This window comes from Drosophila melanogaster, chromosome 2R (assembly GCF_000001215.4).
Source record: "Drosophila melanogaster chromosome 2R".
Classification (NCBI taxonomy): Eukaryota; Metazoa; Arthropoda; class Insecta; order Diptera; family Drosophilidae; genus Drosophila; species Drosophila melanogaster.
In genome coordinates, this window is record NT_033778.4 from 23,489,630 (window position 1) to 23,516,671 (window position 27,042).

Below are 27,042 nucleotides of genomic sequence, written 5' to 3' on the forward strand. Positions count from 1 at the left end.
AAGACCACTGACTTCCAACAACCAATCTTTAAATTGCTGCTGACGTCTCTTTAACTGCCCAATTTCGGGGTGACCATAACTATAAAGCCATACATAATAATACAATATATATAAATATATTCTACTTTTATCCAAACCCCCTTCTTCTGCCCGCCCAGAAACCAAGCTGTCGGACCAGGAGGCGCTGGAGGAGATCCGCCAGCTGAGCATGCAGCTGCAGCGCATCCAGGAGATGGCTCCGCCCAAGGGCGTGGCGGTTATGACGATCTCCAGCCTGCTGGACGGCCTAAAGACACCCGGTGGCCTAATGGTTGTGGCGGCGGCGGCGGGCGCCACTGCCCAAGGCCACTCGGCCGCCAATCGCCAGAGCGCACTGCCCCTGCTCGCCCTGAACGTGGAGATGCAGAAGTACAGCCAGCAGAACAACAACTCCAACGGGGGTCGGGGGAGTGGCCGAACCAGTATTCCCACCATGGTGCTGGAAACGCCGCCCAGCTCGACGCCCCCGTCGGCGGCTTACGAGGAGCGGGCCGTGAACACGGAGCTCAGTGGCGACGACTTCCGGGAGCAGCTGCTGCGGCGAACGGCCGATGGCCACATCATCTGCAGTCGCTGCCTGGACGCGTCCAAGGAGCACTACTACTGCTGTCCGCCGCGCAGCGCCTGCGACCATCTCGGCTCGCCGAAGGAGGAGGGCAGCCTGAGCTTCGCCAACATCAAGCTGGAGTGTATGTGCTCCCAGTCGGAGGACCTTGACCAGGACGTGGGCCAGCGCCAGCGGAGGCCCACGGTGCGAACGGCGGCCACCAATACGCCGCCGACCAGCTGCAAACGGGCTCCACGCAACCTGCTGGAGGCCGAGCTCAGCATTTCGTATCAAATTTGTGATAACTGTAGAAGTAAGTACAAGCTAACTGGCCGCCGACGCAGCGGCAGCTACTCCCAGGCTCAGGAGAATCCCCAGCTGGGCCAGCAGCCGGCTGGACAGTTGCCCATCCAATCCCGCAGCACCGAGCTTCTGGACCGCACCACCGCCGCTGAGGTCGAGACCGAGGTCGAGGCGAGGACCAAGGCGGCCCACTCCACGGACGACATAGTCCTGTACTCCAGTGCACCCGAGGAGCTGGCCGCTCAGCTGGCCGAGCCCGTGGCGGCACCCTCCCTGGGCAATGTGTCCAGCAACTCGAACAACTCCACCAGCGGCAGTGGAGGCACCACTCGACCCAAGCGGCCAGACAAGTTGGTCTTGGACCTCAACGATCGGTCCAAGTATACCAAAGAGGTTTCCGTGTAGAGCGAATAAATCTTGGCCAGCAATGCAGAATTCTGTTCTAGATTTATATGTTGATGTTGGAGGGTTATGGTTTTGGAAGTTACTTCGCCATTGCAGCCCGAAATAATTAAATTGTTGGAGGAAATGTGGTTGGAAATTGTAATTGCCGAACAGATTTTGCATTGATTGGCGGCAATCGAAAATGTTTTATGCTTAGGCCAGTTGAATTATCAAAGACTTTACTAAATTATATTTGTACAACTAACTAGATAACTGATTAATTTAGCTAAACATAGGCATATGTAAGTCGGAGTGGAAAAGACGCGATTTCAGCGAAAGCGACGGCGTTTGCGATTTGCATTGCTAAGCAAAATGATTTGCAACTATAATGAGCCCCGAATGTTGTGAATTTATTGGAATTTGGCACACACCGCAGGCGCAAAAGTCAACAATGCAGTTTCGCTGAAAGTCATGTGCTTTCGATAGAATATTAATAAAATTTACATTTCATGTGTGTAGATAATTAAATCTAAATTGCTTACTAATTGAAAATCGCAGCGAGTCATTTCCAATGGAAATGATTTGCGCACTCATAATGCATTTGCTGTTATATTTACTATATTAAGCCATATTTAAGTGCCGATCTGATCTATTCAAAATGGGAGCCCAACCACATGCACACACTGTTCATTGGCCATAATGGCCACTCTGTAATATAGGTAATGATAAATAAAATGTGTTGATGTGAGCTGTACAATATACACATATCTCCTACAAATTCCAAACTCACACAATACGAAACCTTCCAACTAATATAGTGAGTAAATAATTGTAGCTACAATTAAGCATTAATTAGATGTCCCACACCAACCTACACTATTATCAAAATACTTCATTATCAATAAATAACCTTTGCCGAATCGAAATCCCATCTGCATCACGGAAAATGACATTTGCGAAATCTGCGTTGTCGCTTGAAAAGACCCGAACAACAATTGTAGTTAAGTGTTGATGTTATTGAGTTGGAAAATATGTGCATTAAATGCGTTTGTTTAAAGCAATCCAATAAATGGCGACTCTACTGAATGTACACCTAAACGTAGTGTTTCTTTTGTCACTGGGCGCTGGAATTTCGGCACAAAAACTGATTGTTTATCTCCAAGCAACTTCATTAAGTATACGCACCGGGGTACCAGCTCGACATGCATTGCATTGGGGTGAGTACGCTACAGAGGCCACACTCAAACAAAAAGCACCGCCTTTTTCTGTCAGTTATTTACTAACTTCGAAATTATCAGTCAGACTGGAAATGCTGAAATAAAAGGTCCCCCAACCGATCTTTTCCAGTGCATCATCCGTCTATCACTGGGGGGCAGTAGATGGAAAGTGTTGGCGCCTTTTTGCGCTTTATGAGCACGTTATGGTTTTTATCTTTATGGACATGCCTGCGTGTGACCCTTTTTGCCATTTACGTCTGCCATTTCAGGAATGCCTTTTCAACTCGGGCACACATATTTGGTCCTTAGCAAGGACTCTGCCGCTTAGAAGGAGACGTTAATTTAAATGTTTTACGGCCTCATCGGATGTTGTTTTGTTTGGGCGCCGCTCTGTTCCTCGCCTTGTTTGGGTTTGTTTTGTTCTCTGTTTGTGTATCAAATTAAACTTCAGCAGCCAGGCAGACAACTTTAGTGCTATCAGCCCCCAAAAAGGACATCCCCGCCAGGATGTGTGCGCGTGTGTGTGCACTGAATGTTAAGCACTCGAAAAGCCCAGAAAAAGTGAAAATTCATCGGGCGCGGCACGTTCTCCGAGTTTCTTTAAATTGAATTTCAATCATTACACCTCATCAGATATGCCAGAATAAACATAAAATATTTATATATATATATATATATATGTATTTATAGACGGGTACTGCTGGGTGTAATGTACTAACGAATTTCATCTTCGCAGCTGCAGCACGTGACAATATTAATTAAACTTTCACCATATGCGGCTGTCGCATGGCTGTCGCGTTTTTAAAGCGGAAAATTCAGGGGCAAGTTGGAAAACCCGCTGACATAAGCGCAGACGTAATCGAGGCAGTTTCCGCCTGGCTACCCAACAAATTCTTTTTTGTTTTTATTAACAATGCCGCCAATGCAGCGAAATATCGAACTGCCATTTTTTGGGCCATTTTCCCATGGCGAGTTTTCACTATTTTTCATTCAATTGCCCCGCAAAACAAAAGCAGTTGAGTGTTTTTTTAATGGCAGTCCGAATCCGTTGAAAGTGGCAAGGAGCAATTATGTGGAGCGTTTACTGCGAAATGTGTGGCGAATGCGTGCAATTAAAATGGGATATTTTACATTAAGCATGCATATTTATTGAGTTCTGGATAACTAAATTGGAAGTGATTTTATTAAATAACAAAGCTTTTGTGCTAAGCGTATTTGTTTAAATAACACAAGTGGTCATTGTTTACCAATTTAATTTACGGCCTGCGATTAGCGAGTGTGTGAAAGTGCTTTAAACTCACATTAAATCCATGGCCTGTGCCATTAAGAGCGTTTAATTAAACGCCTGTTGCAGAAGCAGGTTCGCCAGAAAGTCGTAGGTGAAACTTCCTACCCCAAACTGAAAACTGGATCATAAATTTCAAAGCGAATTGAGTGATGGAGTGAGGAAGGGAAGATGTGGCTGGCTTTGGCAAACAAAGAATATGGCACTTACCAGAAAACACAAATTGCTTTTCTTTCGCCAGCCGGAAAATTGCACAATCTTGAAGCCGGACGGAGCTGAAATACTCGTTTATTCACCAGCCGATGGTCTTTGATGGCCAACTGTATTGTTTTGAGCTCCGGTCTAAAGCGAGTGCGAGTTGCCAAGCATTTCAAGGATTTTTCCATCTCTTAATTACGGCAATAAATGCCAATGGCAATTTCTACGGCATTAAATAAGCACATGTTAACGGCCTGGCAAGCCTTCAAAAAAGTGCCTTCGCCTAAAAAAAAAGCAGCTAAAGGCGGCAAACTCCACACATTCACACACAGACTACTTACACACATATGCCAAAAACAAAGCCCAACGGAAAGGGGGGAGTTGGGTAGAGACCACTTGGCAATTGAGTAACAAGCTGGCGGCAAGGACACGTGCTCCTGGGCGTGGAGCCAATTAAAATTAAAGGAGCCTCCTTCGGATCGGTCGGATATGTGTGGGCCCCTGGTGCTAGAATCCAATAAAATAAAATTGCTCAACACCTTATTAACAGCAGCTGCCTCTGAGCCAGAAGACATGGAAGGGAGCCATAGCAAAATGGCCTAAACGGTCTAGCAACTGCCGAAAAATACAGCTCTCTGGAGACTCGTACATTTGGCCCCGCTATGCTTAAGTTGAAAAAAAAAAAGTTCAATGAATCATGAGTCGAATATTTCTTCTTCAGAAAATTAAATTAAATCGAACAGCTTATAAGCGTTTCTTAAGGTAGCCAATTTATAAAAGATTAGATAGATCCGTTCAAGTAAAGATATGGATAAAGTAGTCACATCCTTCCATCCCACTGTCTTCTTCCAGATGGACTACTTTACATTGCCTTTGCACAGAGTGTTGAAAGTATTCATCAGTACTCATTTTATTGAACAAACATGGTCTAATGCTATTCGTTTTATAATTCAAATCTCCAATTTCCATTTAAGTTCAGTACATGATGTACATTATTGCCAAGAAGAGTAAGCAAATACTGCAGAGAACTATTATTGGAGTGATGTAGGTCCTTCTCTTAATCTCTTCGCGGCGTGGTGGAGAATGCACCAGGATCGGGAGGCTATCCACTCTAAGCTCCGTAGATCCTAAAGGAATCAAGCCCACTGCCTGCTCATAAGAGGGAGGATTTTCGGAGGAAAGAGGCGTATTCATTTGGCTCATATCTCGAGTCTTATGATCATTATTCTCTTCAGATCCGATTTAAGCAGTGTGTTTTTCACTTCAAAAGATTTTAAAATTTCACAATGGTATAAGCAACCACATTATCGAAAAGCCGAGAACAAACAAATCAAAAATAAATCTATAAATAAATAAAATTTAAAAGAGTCGACCACCAATAGTGACTGTTCAAAGTGAACTGAATTTCCGAACATTTGAACATTTTATTGTCCACTTTTGATAAGCAGCGATTCTTGTTTAATTCTTTGAAACCGAAGCATTCGTAGGCTTGACTCCCAGCTATTTCTAATCAAGAAATTTGATTGGGAACCCGAAGCCCTTAAATGGGAACAACACATGTGTTTGCCTCAGAGTCTGAAATATTTGCCCCCCACATGAAATCTCGATAAGGAGGCCCAAGGCCGTATTGTAGTCTTTAAATGTTGATATTAATTGCTTTTTATTGTTTTAGACTCTCGCCCTGTCAAATATTTGGGGCCAGTTATAACTTAATCCCAGATTCCAGCCAAATCCGTTTTGGCATATGCTGCAAAAATGTTTCGCAAATATTCGAAGGACAGTTGAGCACATATGTGTGTGTGTCCGGCTTTTATTTTGGCTGGCACCGAGCTTGTGTAAATATTGGTATTGCATATGAAATGCGTTCTGAGCTCGGCAAGGAACACCCACTCAGTCACATATTCAACGCAAATGGACTTCCAACGGACATTGAATTTAATGCCCCAGCATTGCAGATATGAAGTGGCAAAGTTTTCGAGTGTTCTGAATACGTGTAATATGCTCACCGACACTTGAAGCCACGCACTCACACACGCACTCACACTCACAGGCACAGGCCACCCACACAATTGCATTTATGTGCACACGTGAATTGCATTAGAAAGTTGCCATCACATAAACTAAATCTGCCTCAAGTGCAAAGATCCCAGTCTCCGGCTGACAGGAGCAGGAAACGACAACGACAGGATACCAAGGTGAACACCGAGCAGGGCATTTGCATTAGGGATGAGCTCGTGATCCTGGCAGTGGTCTATAGCCACAGTCTTCTAAACCAAACTAAACAAACCAGTCTGCTAGACAAATCAAATTAATGTAAGTTCATTCCGGGCCAATTCACTCACAATTCAGAACTGGAAAAAGTGCTTCAGACAGCAAGGACTCGAAGGACTCAAAGTAAACCGACCAATAAGATTAAACGAAATGGGCACATATTACATGTTGTCCAAACGTAAACCACCACATTTATGAATCCATTGGCTATTAAAATCAATTTCAAAGGTGCGCAAAAGTAAGTTAGCTATTTGCAGGGAATCAACAAGTTCGTTTTTCGCTGCATACTTTCAGACACATTCACAACTAGCCTGTGCATTTCAAATGGTAAATGTAAGAACTAGCCGACTCTCGCCAAATTGGCCATGCAACTCAATCGTATTTATTGGCCAACTCAGTGGTATGCAGATGCTGCAGATACATTTTCACCGGCTCCACAAAGTTTCCATCTCTAGGCGGAAATACAGCCATTCGCTGGCACTCGGAATGGCGTGGCCCATTCGACTTTAGTTCCTGTGCTTACTTACGTTTACGTTTGGACGTGGTTGACGTGTCAGTTTCAAGGAGCAATTGTGCAAATGTGTCGGTTACCATTTTCGGGATGAGATGTGCGATAAGCGCCAAATGCTCCAACGAAGCTCAGACTCCTGGCGGTTGGATCCTGACTAAGGACACGAATGGCTGCTTGTGCATGTAAGTTGGCATCTACAGATTGAGATAAGAATGCGAAACTTTGCTGACATCAAAAGTTGCCGGAGACAAACGTGGTGTGAATGGCACTACCTTCCTCCTTGACCATCCTTGCCATCTTTGCCACAAGATCGAGTCCTTGGCCTCAAAGAAATCCGGCTCATTGACTCATTGGCGGCATATGCACCGGCTTTACCGATTCCTCTCGAGTCCACTCCGACTGTATCTCGCACGGATACATCGGTTAAATCCGCTCTTGTGGGCACCAGTAAGTATGGACCTGCTGGCATGTAGGAATCACCGTTGAGGACCCTCAGCTCAAAGGCAATGTCAGTAAATGAGAGTTTAACAGCAGGGATGAAGAGGCAAGTAGAGTGCCAATTACTGCTTCACTTACCTTTGAGAGTCCCAGCCAGTTGGCCCCGGATATAAGTCCAGCAGTGACTCACTGAGCTCGTCCAGTGTGGTTAGTAGTTTGGCTTTTACTACTTTTCCATCAGCATAAGCACAAATTATTGCTCAGCGGGATGGAGCCATTAAATTAAGTCACATCAAGTGCGTATACTTAATTTTTGGGCATGCTCTGTTTTTATGGCCAGCCATATGTACAAATCGCAAATTGGGCCGCATAATATCACTTTTTCAGCCGCAAAGTAAGCACAGCCCACCTCAAAGGAGCCTACGGTTGGAAACTGTGCTCCTGTGGCCACATACAGCACATCCGCACTACGATCCTAGCCACTTCCGCTTCCGCAAAGCTCGGCACTGGCAAATCCACAAGGCATGAGCAGCGGCTGCCGTGCTTTATGCTCTCTGCCTTATCCTGCGCCGCATTTAACAATAAAACTTGAATTGTTTGCAATGAAAAGCGCAAGGCGGTAATAAAGCGAGCAAACAAGGAAGCACACACACACATGCACTTGTTTGCCTGAGGCGTATGTGTGCTTGTACACTGTGCAAAAATGAAAGCAACTGTCCAGCCAGAATAAGCCACTCACAATAGCGAGCCGAGAACTGTGTATAATAAAGATATAAGAATGTGTTTAACAATCTATAGGAAATTCAACTCTAGAAAAGGTAGTATGTAGGAAATATACAATATATATTCTTACACTACATGTTTTTTAGAGTGCAGGCGTGCGTGCTTTCGCTACTTTTAGCTAATTGCTGCACTCAAACGCAATACAGGTGTTTGGCCAACCGGAAGCGAGTGAGATACTCGTGCGATTCGAGGAAAGTGCAGTTTGTGGGCACTGTTTAAGCCAATGACCATTAGCGCCCAGATATCGACACTTAAACTGAATGGGCCAACTGTTGGTGGCAGTGGAAAACTCGATGATCGGGACAATGAAACACATTTACGGCATTAATTGCCCCAACGACATGGAAAGCAACTTAAGCAATTCACACAAGGCCAAATTAATTGGCGCACACGTGACCAGGTTCATGCGCTATTAGCCAAATCATTAGAATCGCTTGCCATTGTTTCAAGAAAAGATGTCCATCCAATTGTATGCAGAAGTCGGAATTTCTAGCAAATCTTGATTCCGGCACTTTGATATTGTGGAAACAGCAGACGACTTGATGCACGTGTAAACCCGAATGAATAGAACGGCCTAAAGTAACCTCAATACATTACATTGTGGGCTGCTCAACGAGCCCTGAAATTAATTGAGAGTGCCATCATAAACATGCCAAACGAGAAAATTTTAATTAATTCCCCAATTGCAGAGCAAACCATCACCAGCAGCAAAGACATTTGTTCATTTGGATACGATGGCCACTGCGAGAATTCATTAGGGATCCATGTATCCTGTGTGATTTGTGACAGCTCCACGTTGACCTGCACCACACTTAATCAATGGCGAATTGCCGGAGCAGGCGATGCAATTTGATATGCCCTGTCGAATTTGGTCAAATTAGCAGGAGCACGGCTTACGGAAAGGAAATGCGATAAGCCAGGACAAGCAGGACGAGCAGGACAGCCATAAGTTATGTTTAAGTATACGTCTGGATCCACGACGGCATGCGCACTCGTAATTTCCTTCAAACTAATTACTTTGAAAACAGCAAGGATGCCACTTGACACAGTACTTCGCGCTATAACTCTTCCACCAGCATCTCTGTTTCCTTCAGTTTTGCCAGCTTTTCCAGCGTTTCTCCCGCTCTCCTACTGCAAGTGCAATTGCAATTGCAATTGCAAGCGTGGCTAAATTAAATGGCTGACAAAGTGAGCAGCATCAGCAGCCCGCATCCCGCGAGGACCAGAGTTTTCTTTTATGTTCCGCCACCAATTGCAGCCGGCAGCCAGAGAAAATGGTGGAAATGAACGCAAGGACATGGACTTGAAAGTGGAAAGTGCCAAATGGCAACTGCGAAAAGTTGCAAACGGGCGGTGAAAGTTTGTCATAAATCAGAATATTTTAAAAGTGTTTGCCCTGACAGAACAAGAAGAGCGAAAGATGTGCACTGTGGCAGTCATAAGCCAAGATTATGGCCGGGAACTTGTGTAGCCATGTCGAACTGCGATGGCAAAAACTGCGAACTTGTTAGTCCTTTGCCGAGGGGAAAATATCGGAAATGAAATGTCCTTTAGGTCGCGGATTGATAAAGTTTGCGCACAGCCAACAAGTGATTATCTCGGGAATTGATGTTCAATGAGCTGCAATGTAGTAATTTCAAATTATTAAATCTATATATAAGTTTAAAATGGGTTCTCCGATCTGCTGCTATGCTGTTTCTGCAGTTAAGCTTTTACCTTCAATTAACTTTCTCTAATTTTTATAATTTTTCAAGCCCTATTCAGGTAGCCAGTTAGCATGAACAATTTTCCGAGATTTCGCTTTGCTTCGTTGACGACTGAGTGCAGGCATTTAAGTCCATCAGGCATACTAAGTGACTTCCAGCATCGCCATTCCGCGAATACCAATTTAAATTCAAATGCGGACTGCGACTTGGAGCTGCAATGACATCGAAAGTCCAGTGATTTGCATTCGGTGATGGCAATGGCAATGGCGGCGATATAATCGACTTAGCCGGATAGTTTTCGATACCGCAGGAGGCCAGGGAATCCACAACAGCTGACAACTCAAAGCAAACAAATAGACGGACGAAGCTTTGATTGACATTTCAATTAAATTACAGCCCAACTCGCTGTCGCTGGCGGGAATGTTTCGAGTGCAGAAAGTTTTGCTCGCCGAATACGAGGAGATCTACGAGCCGGTGCTGGTGGAGAATCCCTTCACGCTGGTGGACATCAAGGGCGTGGGACTGCGCCAGTACCATATAGGCCTCACCTGCAACCGCCTGATCTTCGGCTGCGACAACTTTGCCAAGTGCGGCGATGAGCCGGGCTTTCTGAGCCGCGGCCTGGATCCGGAGATCGAGAGCTTCGAGCTGGTCAGCATGCTGCCGCTGCAGCTCATCCGGTTCCACTTCTTCCGCAAGGCAACGCGCTGCCTCATGATGCTGAACATTGTCGAGCCGCCGGGCGAACCTCTCACCATTCTGGAGCAACCGATGATCTTCGAGTTCGGCGGCTTTCTCTTCAAGCAGCACTTCTGGCATACGTGGCGCGAGCGGGTGGCCACCATTCGAGTGATGCAGCCGCTCTACGGCCATATAACCGGCGCCTCGCCCTTCTCCAGCACCGACGTCCAGCTGGACGAGGAGACCATAGCGGTCCAGGTGCATCCGTCGCCCAGATCCCCTTCCTACTACAGTGCCTGCCATGCGGGAGCAGGCGATTTTGGTTAGCCATTCTCGAGCGGATTTCGAGCCACTTTCCATTTTCTATTAACAGATTGCGCCTCTAGGTTCGATTTGCCTGCTAGGCATTTCCATTCAGTCAGCCGCCGCCTGTTTATTTATTTATATTAAAAGCAGGACGCTCTTTCCACCTTAAGAACAGCTATTTTTGGTTAGTTAGAAGTAGCTTTCGATGCCCGGAGCGAAAAGCAGAGCCTACGAGAAAAGGTCCTTGAACACACTTAAGGGCTCGAAAGGCGGCTTGTTTTGTTAAGACGATTAAAATCTGTTAATAACCTGAAACTTTATAAACTGTATTCCATTTCTATGCGCTTCTTGCTTGTTAATCAATACGAAAATTTTAATTAAATAAATATGCAAATACATGAATTAAATACATACAAAAGTAACATCTACCACATACTTGACATACAAAGAACATCCATTTTTACATGACTATAGGGTATTTACCGCTTCGATGCTTCCACCGATTCCCTCCGATTTTCGTTATTGTTTGACTCCATCTTGGCCTGGGTGGTTAATGCAATCAGCAGGATGGCCACAACAGGCGACCGAGGCTCTGGTTTTGGCGGCTTGTTCGCCTGGTTGTTTATTTGGGAATGGGCTGGAATCGGCCAAGATTCCGGGCTGAGACGGGGGTGATGACGACGGAAAAATGTTGTATTGATGTGCTCGGGCTTTTCGGCTATTTTTTGCTCGCCAGGCCACAAGTTAACCAAGAGCCAACAAAGTTTTCAATTTGCCGACAAACTTAAGCCGCAACCACAGCATTTGTCGACGTTGACCGATAGCGGGGGGGTGAAAAGGGGGCAGGGCACTGGAGGTCCTGCGTCCAGGACATGTCTGTCTCCGGGTGAGCGTGCAGCTGACACCAAAAATCAATTGCAATGAAATGCTGGGCGAATAAAACAACAGGCCGACGGATTGGCAAAACAAAAAATAACAACAAATCGTCATTGGCCCTATTTGGTTTGGGGCATTTAATGGTCAAAGTTTTTCAACTTGTCTGTAATTTATTTGATTTGCTCTGGCTTTCGCTTGTGGTCGGTCCAGGGGCGAATAGCTTTTGATAAATTACAATTTATTTAATGAAATGTGCCGAGTCCCGGGCGGCGCATTAATCATACGCCATGTGGTGCGGCAGAACAAATACAGAAATACCGAGAGCGAATAAGCAGAATTTTAAATATCGCCACATTCTCGCTACTTTAAACCCTTTTACCCCTAAGCTCGGCCACAAAATCCGTTCGCATGGCGACGGCAATACGAAAAGTTAATTAAAAGCCCTGGAACACGGTCGGCAGTCAATAAAAAAACATTACAATCCCATGAACGTTGAACATTCCCGCGCAGTTCTACGTTTTTATTAATTCTTAATACACCTGCTGACGCTGGCAATTAAGGCGGATCTGTTCAGTTTCATTTAATTAGCCATAAAGGCGCTTAAAAGGGGCAAAAGGAGCTGCTCTCTGGCGACAGGACTCAGTGGAAGACCTAGACATTCAAAATTAAAATAGCTGCCAAAAATGTGCCTGCATTCTAGGCATTCCGGCTTTGTTGCTCATTTTTCGCTATTTATGTATGTATGTACAAACATTCAAGTATTTATATACATACATACATCTTCTTATTGGCTTGGCGGGAGTTCAAAGCATCCGAGCAGCCACATCAAAGCAACGTGAGTAATTGCTTTCGAAAATTTTGAATTTTGGCTGCCAGCATGTGCAACTGGCCTTAGGAAAAATTTCATTTCAGACACTCGCCTCTGAAATTCATTGACAGCATCGATAAGTTGATGCCACACATTTTACCATCTCCCCGGTTCTCCATTGCGTATACGCAATGCTCTCTGTCGCCGTCCGTTTGCGCGCGTGTGTGTGTGTATTGGAGTTGGTCATATTTCATTAGCACAACACACGGCACATTTGACATTCTGTCGGTGCTTTAAGCGCAGCGTTTAAGGCGACATTAAAGCTTGGCCCGCATGCAGCTTAAGTTGACAGTGATGGATGAGTCTCGCATTTATTGAATTCCAACGCATGACTGTGCGTCTTGTGGCACATATGCAAATTCGTGGGCTTAATAGCTAAATGCTGATTGGTATATATTTGCACAAATCGAATTTATCGCTCGGGGGCACTTTAAAGAGCAGTTGAGATTCAGCCAGTCGCCTTTGATTGAATACATTTCGGCTCGCTCTTCGCTTGGCTTTAATAAAATTAAGAATTTAATTTATAATCAAAGAACGCATCAAATTATTAGTTTAAATGGGTTTTAAAATGAGTGGAAAATATGTTGTGTTCTATTGCTCTGTGCCATTTAAAGCAGTTTCACATAACTTCATGGTCATTAACAGATTAGTTATGCAGTGTTTTTTTTTTACGAACCAGAACGGCTTTAACAATGCGATAATAACAAATGTTTGAAATATTAAGTACCCCGGGAAATATTAGCGTTATCAGTAGGTTTTTCTCCTCTCCGTCTTTCATCAATGCTTATCTATAAAATGTAATCTGTGGAAGGCCTCGATTTCACAGAATTATTTAATTACTCGCGCTCTGCGAAGTCGCTTATCAAATGTTGAACAGAGCTGAGTAATGCAAGTGCATTGATTAGTTGACTCTAAGCCTTCGCCTCAAGTGGTTGACTTTCTCAAGTCGGGTCTTAGTTTTAAAATCGAAGTATTTTAAAGTGACATTCATTTCAAATGAATAGTTTAAAGTGCTATTTATATATAAAAAATACATATACAAGCATGTCAAAAAAACAAACTAAACTATTAAAATAAATAATTTTCTTAAATGTATGCAAAAATTGTTCTCGGTGTAGAATTTCTTAGAAGTATTATTAGTCGCTTATCAAGAACTCAGCCGAGCGAATCCAGAGAACTTGTTGTTTCAAGAACTCACATTAAGTGAAGCTAAGACCTGGAATAAGTGTATACAAAGTGTTCCTGTAAAATCCTGTAAAAGAGTACAAAGACTTATAAATAAATAGGATGAGTTCCTTCGCCCGGGTTCCCAGCACACCTCCTCCTTCGTATGAGGAGGCAATGGGCTGGGAAACACGGAGATCACACAGCACCACGTGGCTGCTCGCGGAGAATACCTCATCACTCATGATCTGTCCAATGTGCCATGACGAGATCGAGACGACCACAAAGATCCGGCGCCGCTGGATCGCCTACGTGGCCTCGGGCATAGTCTTGTTCACCACCTGCGGCATTGGATGCTGGCTAATCCCCTGCATCCTCGACTGTTTCAACGAGATCCATCACTCGTGTCCCGTCTGCAAGGCGACCCTGGGAATCGTTCCGCAGCAGGATCAGAGGTGGCCAACCTAATTTAAAGTGCACAAAATGAGCTTAAAGCTTTATTATTTAATACCTAAAACTAAGTGGATGCCACAAGCTGAAAAAAAGAATTGTAGCTCTAAGTTAATACAGAGTTGTACTGAATAAACCTAAAATCAATACGTTAAACGCACTAAGACTGGCAGATTGAAAACGCTTTTTCGCTTTCCCCTCGCTTCAACTAATTCAATTTGATTTTTACCGGCGGCAGGTTGAAGTTTTCAACGAACCAAAACGTGCCGGGCATCGCAAAGTTTACGCGCACATGCCTCCTGACCACAGGAAAGGGTGACCCATAGCCGAAAGGATTTAAGCCCAGACTGGCGGGGCATGCTCCGCTGGATCCAAGTTTACCCGGCAGCTTCTTTCATGTGGTGGCTTCCGTTGGATGCGTGGCAACAAACAGCAGTGTGGCGGCAGGAAATTATTAAGCAAACATTTTGTCGCATGCCTGAAAAATCGCGGCATTCTCTGGTCTAGATGGTTGTATTTGCTTTTGTGTCGAGTGTTAAAGCGTCTGCCGCGCAGTAAGTAAAAGCTGTTAATGCTTCTGATAGACAGATGACAGCGAATCCTTTCTCTTTTCACACACACACACACATGCACAGGTGGCCCCAAGCCAACGCCAGATTTATTGCATACTTTGCAGGGCGTGCATTAGCGTGGCATCTCGTCGCGTCACGAATCCTCCCTTCCCCTTCCCTTCCGTTGGTAAAGCGGCTAGAAAGTCGGGATCGTAGGGTGAAACTGGGTAAAACTGGGAAAAACTTGAAGGGAAAGCAAGAAGCGAGGAAAAGTCAAGCGAGAACGTGACTTGGCGTTGGCAACAGCGCCCCTGATGATGATGGAACTCCTCATGTTGGTCACACATCAAGCCAAATGGCTGTCATTAAAATGGAAGTCTGCGAAATCCCTCTGACATCAATTCACTTTAAACCCGATGTCATGTAGATAAGTAGTTTATCTATTTTTAGTCTCACGAATAACTGCATAGCCAGAATTAACTTGAGTCAACTTATTTTAATGAAGCCAGCAAAAACCAATTGCTTTCCAAAGACCTGCCAGCTCCCAGTTTGTGGTGCACTTTGGTATCTCAGCAATGCAAAGTCAGACGATTGCAAGAACAATTAAACTATTACTGGCGAAAGGCAACAAATTCCATCACAAGCCCACTCACATGTACACTATACTCGTATGTGATGCGATGTCGAAATGAAATCCAAGTTCACTTCAGAGGAAACGAGGCTAAGCGCCTACAATGAACCGAAAATTGGCCAAGTTGAAAATGCAATCGCATGCAAATCTCGGAGGGCAGACCAGCCACACCTGGCCAAAGGACTCGGCCCAGGGACACCTTCCGCTCCCCTCACTTCCTTCGACCTGTGGCAACATAAGCAAACACTGTGCCAATGGTCGGCAGTTAAGAGGCTATTAAAATGCAAAACTTTAGACGCAAGCCCAGCTGACTGCAAGTCTTTGGCCGCTTTCCGGCCCACTGACTCACTAAGGGGATCACGCCGGGCCACCAGGAGCACTCCTGATGCACTCCCCTCGTGCCAGATAAACTGCAAACAAATAGAGAGGGTCCTAGTCGATTTCCAGAATTGCATTGCATATGCCCTCACTTCACATATCACAGGATGTGTTTCAGCTGCCATCGCCTGTTAAACGCCTACCAATCTGGTAAGCTTCGAAACGGGAAGCTGGGAAGCTGAGATGGCAATCCTCGATGGCAAACATCTGGTTTGCTTGTGAGTGGAAGTGTGTGTTGACCTCCGGATGTGAAATCGTAAATGTTAATGGCTGCACGAATTCAATGGCCCAGGTTTTGCCTTGACTTTCGGTTATCCAAAGGGTTTCGATTGCATGCTAATACCAGCCACTGAAACAATTAATATACAAACGATTCGTTTAAATAAATATACAACTTATTCAACTGAAACGCAATCTCAAGCACTTGAATCCTTTTTTTTAAGCTTTTGGTATAGAATTGATCCTAGTGGCGGAGGTAGTGGTGTTCAATCCTTTCTCTCTGTGCAGACAAAGGAAATGTTCGTTAATGCTCGCCTGGGAAATTGGGACTTGGGGACTCTGGAGCCGGCTGCGCTTCTGGGATTCAAACGTAGAGCATCCGATGGATAGCACTACCTCCAGATAGCACTGCCTCCCAGTCACATTAGGCATGTGTTGGGCCTCCAGACAGCTGCAGCGATTGCCCCAAAGCCACTCGTCCCCCGGAGGCAGATAATCAAAATGGAATTAGGATTTATGCCCCGACGATTGCAGTTTATTTGTCTTTCCGAGGAGCACACGTCTGCCGGCGATTTAATTGAGATTTACAAGACATCCACTTGGGTGTGCGAAACACACTCGAACATATTCGTCATATTTCACGGCAGTCCGGCACTCCGGCATTCCGTCCGTTGACACAATTGTTGGCATCACGTACTGCCAGGCTAGATAAATCTTTTGGCCCAGTGCTCGCAGCACTCGACGCCATTGTCGCCACCTTTTGGCCAAGTCCCTCGCCCCTTTCCGCAAACCCCTTTCCTTTTTGGCCAGCACGTGCGCGCTGTTAACCTCAAAAATGCGCTGCTAAAACATTTTTTAACGCTTGCTGGCTCTCCGACACTTCGAGCGCTCGTCAACCCAATCCTCCCACTCCCACTACCACTCCAACAGTCGCGGCTAGGGAAGAGCCAGACCAGACGGTCAGCTAGGTTGAATCCACAAAACATGACCGCAAGGACGCAGCCAGGCCACAACATCTAATCGAGCTGATGGCCAAGGACCGAGGCGTTCCAAGCTTGACCGGAGCGCGGACAATCCTTTCAGGATCTGCCATACGTGCGTCCCCTACGTGAGTCGGATGACAAAGTGTTCGCAGCATATGCCCGAACAGGGTGTTTCCTTCTGATATTAGATTGCTTAATAGAGAGTATAAGAATGAATATTAGAATGTAACTCACTAGCTCACTAGTTGGGCATACCTTTGGGCTACCCCACATTGATACTGAGTTGGTCACCCTGTCGCCATCGAAACGAACTACTACCACTAAACGCGTGCGGTTTGGTGACGAAAGGCTCGCGTTCGCCGGCTCAGCCCCAAACACACTTGCCTTCAAATTAATGACCAACAATGGGAAATGGCCGTGGGTCAGCAGACGGAACGCGACGCGTGCCAAAGTCACGTAGCCAGAAGGACACACAAACGTGGCCGAAACGGGGGACTTTTGAAGCTGCCCCATTGGCATGCTGCGGATTTTTAACGTTTGCATGCAAAGTGCAAAAAACTCTGCGACTCGGATTCTTTAAGGCTTTAAGGCGGAACAGGAGAGAAGAGAGAGAGAGAGAGAGAGAGAGGAAGGCGAGTCGACACACAAAGCGCCAGTTTATCTCGAAAACATTTATTTACTTGGCCAACCCCGCTGTCTCCTTTAGCCCCGTTTTTGTCCTGGCCTGTAGGTTAAAATATTTGCGCTGGTTAGAAAGCAACGCCCGCATGGCCACTTTAGAGGCCACAAGGATTCCGGATTACTAGGGGGGGAACACCCTGCTCCTCCTTCCTCTCCTCCGGCCGGGGCGAAAGTAGTTGGTTGCCGAGATAAGAGCCAACAGAAAAAATAATAATATTCCTGCTGGCTGCTGGAGTTGGCCAAACTTGAGCTCCGGCTCAAACTATTCCAGTGCCCCAATGTGTGGCAAGTGTGCGTGCAACTGATAATTAGAGCATCGGCCAAAGATTGCCATTCCATTATGATTTCAAAAGTTCGCCGAGGACTTATAGTCTCCGCACATTTTTCACCATTGTCTCCCCACTTTTCATGTCTCTTTTTTTGGAAAAGCGGAAAATGCATTGGCCTGCTGCCAGTTGGAGCCGTTTCGCTTGTAAAACATTTATGGAATTAAACTGGGCTATTATTTCACGGCATGCGAAAGGAGAAATGAAATTTCGCCTGCGGTTGTTACTGCGTAAGGGGCTTTAAATTAATTTACATTCATCGAAATAAAAAAAAAAAACATACCACTTCGGTTGAATCATAGTCAAGTGTTAAGAGTATCGCACACGGCACTTTGGGTTTCAAGAGCTAAACCCCATTCTTTTCCGCTGGCTCATTAAATAATTCACTGCCATGTCCTTCGTCCTTCCGCTCGTTGGCAACTCGAATGGAGGCTATTAATTTATACATTATTGGCCGCCGCAAATTTCACTTAAACACGCTCGTTAAGAGTGTGAAGCCGATCGAATTGCCACTGCGAAATCTTGCAGTGCATCGAATTATTTATCAGGGGAATTTGTAGCCGCGATATGCACTCCGGCTGGCCAATCGACCGCAGCAGATAAGCTGCTTCTGGTCGGGATTGGGTTGGTTCCAGATGGGTTGGTTGGTTGGCCAAGATGGCCGGAGTCCAAGTAATGAGATTTGCTAGCTGATACTGATACTGCGCATTTATTTATGGCCACTGGCCCGTGCGGTTTCACTTTCCCAATTCGAGGCGGATTCTTTCGAAGGGAGCAGCACCGATAGCACGGGCCATAAATCCGAAGTGTTATGAGAGCACTGAGTGGGAAGAATTTTATCAACGAAACACATTATTTTAGCGCACTCCAGAACAGCTCGAATTCCCAATAGTACAAGACAAAGGGCGGCGAAAGTAATGTCCTTCGAGCAAGGAGAAAACGAGCAGCTCTCGTGGACCAAAAGGACTTCTATCTTCGGCATATTGCCAGCTTGCAAAAGCGAGTTCGATTTAATGGAATAATTAAATGTGTATGTGAACCAAATAAAGTATTGGCCACGAACTATGCGGAATGGTCTTGCTCCCCGCCAACCCCGCTTTGCACCAAACTCAATTTGTGGCCAAGTCCTTGGAAGGCTAAGGAGCCACCATATTGCACACTGCACTTGGCAATCGAGCTGTCGGTGGAAATCAATCGACTCAAATCGCATTTGGTTGCGGCGACGAGGCTGCGTTCGTTACTATAATAAAATTTGAGAACAAATCAAGCCAACAATTGGTAACGATTCTCCTTCAATTGCGCAATAGCAATGTTGGTAGCGATTGTTTAGGCCGGATTTGCGAGGGGAGTGGGAATAATATTGAATAGAGTGCGTGATTTAATAAGTGTGTGTATTTGAAATTTTCAAACACGAAATTGATTTATAAATCAAGCAGCTTAGTATTTCATATAATTATTTGCATAATTCGAGCATAATTATAATAGCTGTTATAATTCGCGATTAAAAAAGTGCATTAATCTATTTATGTGCTTTAGTTGTAAGCTTAATACTTTTGCAGTGCTAATATTGGTTCGCCACAAAGAGCATTTTCACTAATTAATTTTCCCTTTTTCGGTGCATTTTTTGTTCCGCACTTTGCGTATTTATAATTCATTAAAAGTGATGCAATAATTGGATTCCCTCCGACGGCTTAATTACACTGGTTTGATTTAAAGCGATTGGCGAGTCTATCGCCAATACATCCGCCAGATGCATCTTATTGCCCCACACACACACACTCGTAAAAGTCGGAATGCATCATTATTAGTGTCGAATGTAAATACAGTGGCGCGGAAAAAAAAAATACACCCACCATTTGCCATTTGCATACGATTCGACCTTTTGACTGGTGTTGATGGATCGTTTGCATACATCGTTGTTTGGAAACCAAATCACGATTCGGGCCACGACAGCGTTAATTAATTATTTCATTTCAACAGGCAAATTGCTGGAGCTTTGTTTTTCTCACTTACATACTTTCTCTTTTTGTGTTTTCCCGCTTTAATCCACTGCATGCGCCTAGAGGAAATGGAAAAAAGAAAAGCGGGGCTGACAGCGTAATGAATTCAATGACACGTAGTGCCCGCGTTCTCGTTTTTCGCAGGCGAAGACGAGAGCGCAAATTGTTTGCGCACGTAAGTATGCAACGATTTATTTCGCCCTGTTCGCTGCCACAAGGAAGAAAGGACGCGGACAGGCGGGCTCACGAAGATAGGCGAACATCTTACCATTTTGACCATGGCCATGACAATGAAAGCCGCCTGCGGTCGATGTGAAGGTTCGACTAGCTGGATACCTTTTGCATGGTAATATATATGTTGCCCATCTATAACCTATAACAGCAATATCTATGCATATCAAATAACATATCAGTTGCATACTTTCTTTAATATTTGTTTTATTAAACTAGTTTCTAGTGGAGCAAAACAGCCCAGTCAAGGATCAACTTTCTCTGGCATCATATTGGCCTTTTAGCCACCCAAAATCCCCACACACCACAATCCAAGGACCTCGACACTAGGCAGCCCGACCGCAGTGGGAGGAATGGGAAATCGGGAGTGTGTAGAAAGAAAAACAAGTGGCGGTCCCACTCCGCTTGGTCCTGTCAGCATATCCTTGTTCCAATGCCGAGTAATTCATTAACATTTAACTTGATTGACACACAAGCCGCGCGAGGGTCCACGTTTCACGTTGAAGCTGCCAGATTCGAGGAGTGGAGTGGTTTTTTTTTGCTCCTGTGCGGGGCACGTACTTCGGGCGGGGGCGTTGGGCGTGGCACGCTCACGATTTGTTTATACAGTTATAATGCATAATGGCATCGGATTTGGCCTGCACAGGATAGGCACGCCCACACACAAACGCCCGACAGTGAGGTTGTTACTTTGTTAATTTAATAAAAGCCAGGACGACAACAGGTGCTGTTCGAGTAGCCCCAAACCCAAGCCCGTATGAAGTCACGTCGCAGGCATAAATCAATTGCCATGAGCAGGCATTTGTGCCGCCCAAATTGCACGCCTGCATAGGTAGAGTCCTTGCGGAAGGACCAAGGAGCTGGGCGACTCCCCGCCAGCTGGCAGCTCGCAAATTGAGCGCGAGCCATGAAAGTGTAACGAGTCTTAATTCGTTTGCCAAGTGCCGCCGAGCGGGCCACAAATCCCGATAACCATCCGATAAGCCACTCCCGTCGATGCCTGAAATACGTTCGCCTTAAACACGGAAGACTGATGGCAAATCAAATACCCAGCTGGGACAGCCAAGTGGCGCAGGAGGGTTGTCCCTAATGGGAAAGCACTCGCAATCCATGGGAGGCCTCTACTAGTAATACAATTGGCTTTAAGGTGTAAGTTGTGTGCCAAAGAAATTCCGTGGCTGAATGTAAAATCAAACAATTTAAAATATACTATGGCGCACTTTTGAATTCCGCGACTCAAAGAACAAATTTCAAATATTCCAGAGCTGCCTAAGTAATAATGCAAAGTTACTTCAAGAAAGTTGTAGATAACAGCCTCAATATACGCTGCCAACTTCAGGTTTTCCGGGTAATGGAAATGGAAATGGCTGCAGGCGGAATGGTTTGAAATGAAAAGAACCACGTAAAATGTCGTGGATCGATTATCTCCAACACGAATCCTTCCTTCCTCGACACTTCCGCTGCAGTTACCACCCATGGATGCCAATTACAAGTGGAGCCCGCTGAAGGCGACGAGGCCGTACTGAAAACTTGTTGATGTCCTACCGGGCACGGCGGGTGGTAATTGCACCACCCACTGCCACACAACATTCCGCACCCAACAAACAGGACAGGTGTCAACCGTGAGTTCGCTTCTGCGGAACAGTTTCCTTTCACTTGTTGCTTTATTGGGCTTACATACATACAATGGAGACACATTGAATACTCCACTCCGGCTACGAGTACTCCACTCACCACTGGAAGATGGTCAGCATGGCGCGTAGCAGCTCTGGGATGTCCCAGCCGTTCTTGCGCAGGGTGCGCAGTGGCTTCACCACGTCGCGCTTGTTCTGCAGGATAATTGAGGAAGTGAGAATGAGAAGTAAAGGAGTTAATACACTGCCACACTCTTGTGTACTCAACTCGAGTGGGTCTACTCACAATGTTGGCCTTGAGCGTGGCCTGGAATTGCTTGGAGACCACCGCCTTGGTGAAGTTGCCGAAGTTGGTGTGATTCGCCTGGGACTGTGCCACATAGTTGTGCACCTCCTGCTTCGGCATGATGGAGAGCAGATCGCCGACGAAGGTGTGGTGCTTCACGGCCTTGCAGTCGCAGTTGCGATCGGGCTGGCGGACGGGCAGTATGATGCAATGGAAGATATCCGCCACGGTCTCAATGTCGGCGGTATCCACGCTCTCCGACTGCAGTTCCTTGAGAACGGTCTTGTAGGCATCCGTATCCGTGAGCTGCTGGGTGGTCCTCTCGAATCCGGCTGTGTTGTAGTACCGCATGGCGCGGCGGAACTTCAGATCACAATTGTAGTGCACCTCGATCAGATTGAGCAGGGCCTCCTGATTGATCATAGCGCGAATGTGCTGGAAGTTGGCGCACAGGGCGGAGTCGTGATCGGTTCTATTCGGATTGTTATTATCGGTATTGTTATTTTCTGGTGGACACCATTCCTCTGATTCCTCGGACACCTCAATGTAATGTGGCTGTGCGATCGTGTGGCAGGCGAATATGGCCACGGCCACGGTCAACAGTATCAACGTCTTCGCGTCCATCGTCTCCTTTTTAGCTGGCCGAGATTCAAGTTAACTGTGGCCGGAACCCGCCGTTCATCACCTGCTTTTATGGCCCTCCCATCGGCGGCAGAGTCAATTACATGCATTTCCCCTTTTCTCGGACACATCGCTTATCGCCTGCCAATTAGCGGAATTCGTCCGAGCCACTTTCCGCTTATCAGTTGGCCAAAAACAAGCCGTGTCATATGTGCGAAAATGGTAAACACTATTCAACATTAGCGCCAAGATAAGAGCGGATCGTGTTCTAAACATCTTTTCACACTTGAAAACAATGATTCACAAAAGTGGGTTGTTCATTCCTTCGTGAATAAACCAGCAGGATATATAGGATATGAATTGTGCTATTTATCTGATGTTCTCTTAGTGCACAACATCTAATTGTTTGCCATTAGAGCTTATAATTTCCGAAATTCGCTTATAATCTCTGGGCTCTGCGCTTCATTAATTGCAAATTAGAGTTGCTCCCATGCTGCCCACCAAAAAGCCTTATGACTTATGCACCTGATGCTCCTCGTCTGTGTGCATGTGATTATGACTTTGGGGGAGTGAATGTAGTATGTATGGTCAAACCCACTCATTAGTTCCGTAGTTCTGGCAGGATGGGAGAAAACAGGACGAGGGGACTCGTCAAAGTGAGTCCAACGTTTATCCACAGGACCAAGTGCTCAGACCCCAGAGTGCAAAACAAGTTTGGTGGGGCATCAGGAGCAAAAGGACCCAGCTGTCCAGAGGGGGGGCAGTGATTGTTTGGCCAGGGGCTTCGCTCCTCAACTTGCTTGATTCATGGCCCTCTGTTTGCAGAGCTACTCGCAGGAGATTCAAATTCCATTCGAGCTCGGACGAAAGTTTCCAGCACTTTTCGGCACTCAATGGATTGAATGAAATCTGGCGAATTCAGGAAAAAATGGAAAAATTCTGCGTAATAATATTAATAATCATGCGCCTCGCTGGGCACATTTATCTTGCCGCAATTGTCATGAGTTTCTGGGCTCCGAAGATATCTCTTCCGCTTTCATGACAAACAAATGTAGCAAATATTTGCCAACCAATGGACCGGAAATAGTTCCATTCAACATTTTCTTTTTTTTTTGCTTTGTTTTCATGTTTACGCCTTTTTTTGCAATTTTTTTGCAATGCTCGAACTCAATTGCGAATTCGGAGACATGGGAAAAATACAAATTGCAGCGAGTTTTACAACAGAAAATAGTTCCAATTTTCCTGTAGTTAAACTTGCTTCCACTTAAGCTTAATCGGCGATTTATTTCAGTGGATAAAATAGTTGGCGCAGCCGGTACAAAATTCAATTCAATTCGGCAGTCAGCAGCTCAAATGAAGCAAATAAACTGCATGCAGTGTGCAAACTTTTGGCCAAAGGTGAAGTTCAGCTCAGATGGCTTACAAACGACCCCTTTTGGCCCGGAAAATGGCATGGCATGCTACACACACATTTCACTTTGCATGTGAGCGCTTTTCCTCAACTATCCGCTCGTTATTTAATTGCGGTTTCCTGACCTTGACTAACGTTTAATTAATGCTGGCGGCCAATAAATTGTCATAACCAAAGCAAACCGCAGAGCCACTTTTTAGCCCGTTTCCGCAGGCGAGTGACACACGATAACCGCACGTCAGCAAGACATGGCCACAAAGTTGCTCGCATCTGGCCAACCATTTTCATTTCCCCCAATAATTTACTCAATTAAAGCGCCGAACTCGAAGGCATTTGCGTGAATCGCTTTATTACAGCACTTAGAAACGCTCCCCAATTCAGTTGTGGCGACACTTCATCCATACTCCATATACACAGCCATTCATATACATATACAATGCATACATATGCCGACAGGCAGACAGCTAATTTAGTTAGCTGATAAAACTAAACTAAACTGAGCCGATCATCTTGGCGAAGGATGTGGAACGGGGGGGGGGGGCTGTGGAGCGAAAGTTGAACAGCTAACTTACTTCGATAAACAGGCTTAATTAGCGACCAAAGCTGAAAGCCAACAAACTGCCAACTGGAGCTGGCACTAGGCGCATTATTTCCCATTTCCCAGGGCCCAGCGCACACACACACACACACACACTCATCCCCTGCCTGCCACGCACACAAACACACTTAAAGCCACTGGCAGCAGGACTAAAAACACAATCAAATATTAGACAGTGGGTGGCACTCGAATTGTGGCACAGCTAAACAGTGGAAACTACCACAAAAAACCATAGAAAGCCATTCTAAAAGAGAATTATATTGCTCATACGCAACGTTGGCCGTGATTTCAATTCTATATGCAAGCTTTAATGATAAGATACATTATTAATTCAATTAAATTTTCATTTAATAATGTTTATAAAACCCATTTAATATTTAAACATAATATTTTGTTGTATCTTCCATTTACTTAACCCACTGTAAACTTGCGTTCGTTGAAGGGCTTTGTCGACTGTCCGGCTTAATTATGTGCAAGCTACAATGATATTTATATTATCAGCCAGTCAATGTCAAACGTCAGCACCACCCACTGACCAGCAGATGAAGTCCTTGGTCCTTCGAGCACACAGCATTACCATTAAATCCGAAGACAAAGACGTCGGCCAAGGTACCAGCATTCGTTTTGGGGCTGGATCGGGGTGTTTGTGGGTTTGTTAATAGCTCCTCCATGTGCACCGATTCGCCATAACCCGAAATTATATCCCCGCACACATGGCTCCCCAGGGGCCAGGGTATGAAAGCGAGTTGAAATGCCGTGCTGGCCCAGAATTAAATGCAGATTCATGCATGCACGCGACGAAAAATCGGCGAACTCGAAAATTTCAAGGGGCTCAGGACGCCGGCGAATATGTCCCTGGGCGCTCAAAACTTAAAGCCCATCGTTTTAATTCGTTGCGAACCTGTTGCGGGCAATCCCATTTTTATTTTCGTCCTCGATTTTTTACTCGTGTTTTTGTTTTGTCGCAGAGCACTCTCGATTCGCATCGAATCGGAATCGTAATCGGGGTAAAACAAAATCTTTGTCCGCCTATTGTTTTGCAGGTAAACAATTAAAAATGGCAAATGGCTCTGCGGGGCGATCCAGGACCCCGATGGCGGAGGACATCCAGATGGGCGAATAGAAGGCACGATGGCACAACGGCGCAAACACAATCCAAACTGTTGGCATCGCACAACAGCAGGAAAATGGCTTACTCTCGTGTGACAGTGACGTCTCACAATTCGTATGACAGCACATCGAGTGGCAGGGAAATGATATGGGGCATGCAGACAAAGGATGCCGAAGTTATCTCAATTATGTTCGACATTCACTCGATACCCTGCCAAAAGGATATGAGGATATAGGATAACCACAAACGGCGATGATCAGCAGACAAGGATTGTATTGAATGGAATGGGCATGTGGAATGTGATTATGATTCAAGTACATATAAAATTTGCATCCCTAAACCCTTGAGTAACACTTTTGCTTCCAGCTCTATTTTATTGCCATCTATTACGCTTTTCTTCCTTTCTTGCCTGCATATAAAGCTGCCATCTCGCAGATTTCAGGGTAGCAAGGCGAGAATATGGAACAACCAAGCCGAGCTGGAGTTTGTCTAGACAAATTGTGTCCTTAAGCCCGCCCAAAAGGGGGATCCTTCGTTCCGGGGGAGCAAACATCTGTGTGCGTGGCGTGGGCTTATCTCGTTAATGGCTGCCATATTTGCTCAGCCTTCATTTTCGCTACCTGAAACTCCAAATTGGCAACATGAGTTGGCAACAACACCATCTGTGTGGGCGAAAAGTAATTTGTAGGCAAATTATTATAAATAGATTCGTGTCTAACCCGCGACCAGGCAACCCAACTCAATTTGTGCTAACACAAAACAGGAACTCCATTTCCCAAATTGTTTCACATTGTTCTCAAGAAAATCCTTGAAATCCTGCAGCGAAATACGCTTCTTCGATTTGGATTTCGAATTTCAGGGCAATTTATGACCCAACAATTGCACTCTTGTGGCACTTATTGAATTAGGTGACATTCATATGCTTTTTTATGCCCCACCATAAATAACTCTGTGGGAACTTTGCGTTTGAGCTGCGTTTTTTCGGGGTAATACGTTTAGAGACCCAAGGCATTGGCTGGGCAGCTCAATTAAAATGACACTAAATTGCATTTGGATTGCCATGTCGTGTCCTGGTCTGAGCCACAGCCCACTCCTTGCCGGGTTGCCCTTCTTTTCCCCCGGCTGAGATTGCCTTTTTGCGCAGACTGCACTGAAAATAAATCAATGGATATGCCTAAAATAAAAATCGACTCCCCCCGATTGCTAGCTATAGTCGAGAATATATGACCAATCTTATAAATTACACTTTTATTACAGCTACAGAAACCTAAGATTTTCGCTCAGTGTGCCTGAGCTTGAGCTGCAGCATCTGTCTATGCACTCGGGATTTGAGCTCGGGACGTGGACGAGGACA

The 27,042-nt window shown here is 45.5% G+C and overlaps 4 protein-coding genes and 1 long non-coding RNA gene across 5 annotated transcripts in view; 3 read left to right on the forward strand and 2 right to left on the reverse strand.

Moving 5' to 3' along the window:
• The window catches only part of CG43795 (uncharacterized protein), a 47,861-nt gene extending 45,493 nt beyond the window's left edge, over window positions 1-2,368 (forward strand). Inside the window, exon 14 of the mRNA NM_001103965.3 lies at window positions 159-2,368. Within this exon, the coding sequence (NP_001097435.2) occupies window positions 159-1,294 (1,136 nt within the window). The 3' untranslated portion in view covers window positions 1,295-2,368. The remainder of the gene's footprint in view (window positions 1-158) is intronic.
• A 7,653-nt stretch (window positions 2,369-10,021) lies between these two features.
• CG13558 (uncharacterized protein) lies at window positions 10,022-11,073 on the forward strand. The gene has a single exon (NM_137956.2). It carries the CDS (start codon window positions 10,103-10,105, stop codon window positions 10,688-10,690), a length of 588 nt encoding a protein of 195 aa, NP_611800.1. The 5' UTR covers window positions 10,022-10,102; the 3' UTR covers window positions 10,691-11,073.
• Window positions 11,074-13,316: 2,243 nt separating this feature from the next.
• Window positions 13,317-14,186, forward strand: CG13559 (uncharacterized protein). The gene has a single exon (NM_137957.2). It carries the CDS (start codon window positions 13,701-13,703, stop codon window positions 14,043-14,045), a length of 345 nt encoding a protein of 114 aa, NP_611801.1. The 5' UTR covers window positions 13,317-13,700; the 3' UTR covers window positions 14,046-14,186.
• A 3,262-nt stretch (window positions 14,187-17,448) lies between these two features.
• On the reverse strand, window positions 17,449-18,203 carry lncRNA:CR43794 (long non-coding RNA:CR43794). Its single transcript, NR_073899.1, has 2 exons — window positions 18,080-18,203; window positions 17,449-18,022 (listed from the first exon to the last, which is right to left on the reverse strand). It is a non-coding gene; the product is annotated as a long non-coding RNA:CR43794 (long non-coding RNA).
• A 3,453-nt stretch (window positions 18,204-21,656) lies between these two features.
• On the reverse strand, window positions 21,657-22,596 carry CG3906 (uncharacterized protein). The gene is made up of 2 exons (NM_137958.3): window positions 21,948-22,596; window positions 21,657-21,856 (listed from the first exon to the last, which is right to left on the reverse strand). The coding sequence occupies exons 1-2, from the start codon at window positions 22,569-22,571 to the stop codon at window positions 21,758-21,760; spliced, it is 723 nt and encodes a 240-aa protein (NP_611802.1). The 5' UTR covers window positions 22,572-22,596; the 3' UTR covers window positions 21,657-21,757.
• Between the last annotated feature and the right edge of the window lie 4,446 nt (window positions 22,597-27,042).

Excerpts from the sequence above, each read along its gene's own strand:
- CG13559 (NM_137957.2), top strand. The coding sequence starts at position 13,701 with ATGAGTTCCTTCGCCCGGGTTCCCAGCACACCTCCTCCTTCGTATGAG.
- CG13558 (NM_137956.2), top strand. The coding sequence starts at position 10,103 with ATGTTTCGAGTGCAGAAAGTTTTGCTCGCCGAATACGAGGAGATCTAC.
- CG3906 (NM_137958.3), bottom strand. The coding sequence starts at position 22,571 with ATGGACGCGAAGACGTTGATACTGTTGACCGTGGCCGTGGCCATATTC. Across the intron at positions 21,857-21,947 it reads CCACGCTCAAGGCCAACATT|AACAAGCGCGACGTGGTGAA; the intron begins GTGAGTAGACCC and ends ATTATCCTGCAG.